The sequence below is a fragment of the Hipposideros armiger genome, unplaced genomic scaffold (assembly GCF_001890085.2).
Source record: "Hipposideros armiger isolate ML-2016 unplaced genomic scaffold, ASM189008v1 scaffold_871, whole genome shotgun sequence".
NCBI lineage: Eukaryota > Metazoa > Chordata > Mammalia > Chiroptera > Hipposideridae > Hipposideros > Hipposideros armiger.
The window spans coordinates 41,426-43,162 of record NW_017732221.1 but is presented as its reverse complement, the minus strand read 5'-3'; the positions used below and the strand labels follow the sequence as shown (position 1 = coordinate 43,162).

General features: G+C 39.6%; 1 protein-coding gene across 1 annotated transcript in view; it reads right to left on the bottom strand.

The window, feature by feature from the left end:
* The window catches only part of LOC109374887 (sodium channel protein type 9 subunit alpha-like), a 108,105-nt gene that overhangs the window by 75,831 nt on the left and 30,537 nt on the right, over positions 1–1,737 (bottom strand). Inside the window, 1 exon segment of the mRNA XM_019629847.1 lies at positions 931–1,218. Coding sequence (XP_019485392.1) covers positions 931–1,218 — 288 coding nt within the window.

The following is a 1,737-nucleotide window of genomic DNA, read 5'->3' as shown; positions in this document are numbered from 1 at the left end:
ATCACACTAAGAGAAAACCATGTGTGCTAATTAATAAAGGCCTGAAAGGACAGGGCATGTAGGTGAGAGTGAAAAATCATGGTGGATTGAGTGTACGTGAAGGCACAGAAAGATGGGAAATGAAGCTAAAGCCATTCACGGCATGGGTGGGTAACATGTGGGTCCCCCTCTCTAGTCAGCAGTTATTCAACAGCTTTTTTCTTTTCTTTTTTTTTTTTTTTTGAATTTGAGCAAAGGGACAGCTTTGATTTAGAAACATGATTTGGAAAGGTTGTGAGTTAGAAAATAGGGAAGGGTTAGGGAGAATAGAAGCAATGGTTCACCTTGGGGGTTTGTAGGTAGAAAGACCTGAAATATGGAGGTGATTGTGGCAAAAGAAAGAAAGGGAAAGAGAAATTCCACATCATCAGGAATAACAGACTATGGGACTAGATGTTAGTATCTGATGCAGTGGGGGGTGGAGGCTGTCAAGGTGTCTCCAATTTCCCAGGTTAGATGAGTGGTATTTAGCTAATACATTACCTACAATGGTGAAGAAAAGAGAAAAACAAAACAAAACAAAACTAGTCTAAAGCTAGTTTTTAACCAACATAGCATTATAAAACACAGACTAAATAAAAATGTAAAAGTTAATCTACAGTGTAAATAATTTCTTCATTTCTACAATGGTTGTCACGAATATTTTGTTTCAAGAATTTGTTTACTGGAGAAGATATGACAATCCCAAAACTATAAGCTCCTTACAGACTTAACTGGAAAACTATGTATACCGTGTTCTTTCTATAAATGCCCGGCAATCAGTAGTTTTTACCTAAAAACATACCAATCAAGTCACTCACTCTGTTCTCCTGAGATCCTGTCCCTCAAAAGAGAGCATTTTCCTCTATAATCCTACCTATGGTGACATGCATTTGATGGTGTTAATGTTACCTGATTAGGAGTAGACAATCGCTTTTCACGTGCTCGCCTGTGACCTTCAAGACCCAGGTAGAAACTTTTTCTCCTGATACTCTCATCTGATTCTGATTTGGACAATTTCTCATCATCTCTTTTTTCTTCGCCACTGGAGAACTTCTTTTGATTCTTTTTCTTTCTTCTGTTTTTTCTTTCCTTAGCACTTTTAGAGCTTAGCTTGGATGTTTCAGAAGAACTCTCGGAGAGGCCCATAATTCGGCTTCTTCCAATACTTGCGTATTCAGCGGCTGCCATCGCTATTGCCTTTTGGACCCAGAGATCACACATTCAGTGTGTCATTTCCAAAGTTTGGGAAACCTGATAACAGGGCACCTCTCTACCATGAATAGAATCATGTGCATATACAAAGATCTGACAATTAAGTTCACGAACTCATCCTAAGAAAAATTGTTACATACCTCATTGCTGAATATCACTATAGTCACCTTCAAAGTATTCCCCTTGGGAAGCTATACACTGATGCCAGCTCCTAGTCCACCCTAGAAAGCAATTTTGGAAGTCTTTTTCTGGAATGGCCATCAGAGCTGTCATCGTATTACCCTTGATGTCCTGAATGTCATCAAAATGCCTTCCTTTCAATATTTCCTTTATCATTGGGTGAAAAAAGAAGTCATTGGGGGCCAGATCAGGTGAGTGGGGAGGGTGTTCCAATACAATTGTTTACTGGCTAAAAACCCCCTCACAGGCAGTGCTGTGTGAGCTGGTGCATTGTCATGATGCAAGAGCCATGGATTGTTGGCGAAAAGTTCAGGTCGTCTTTTT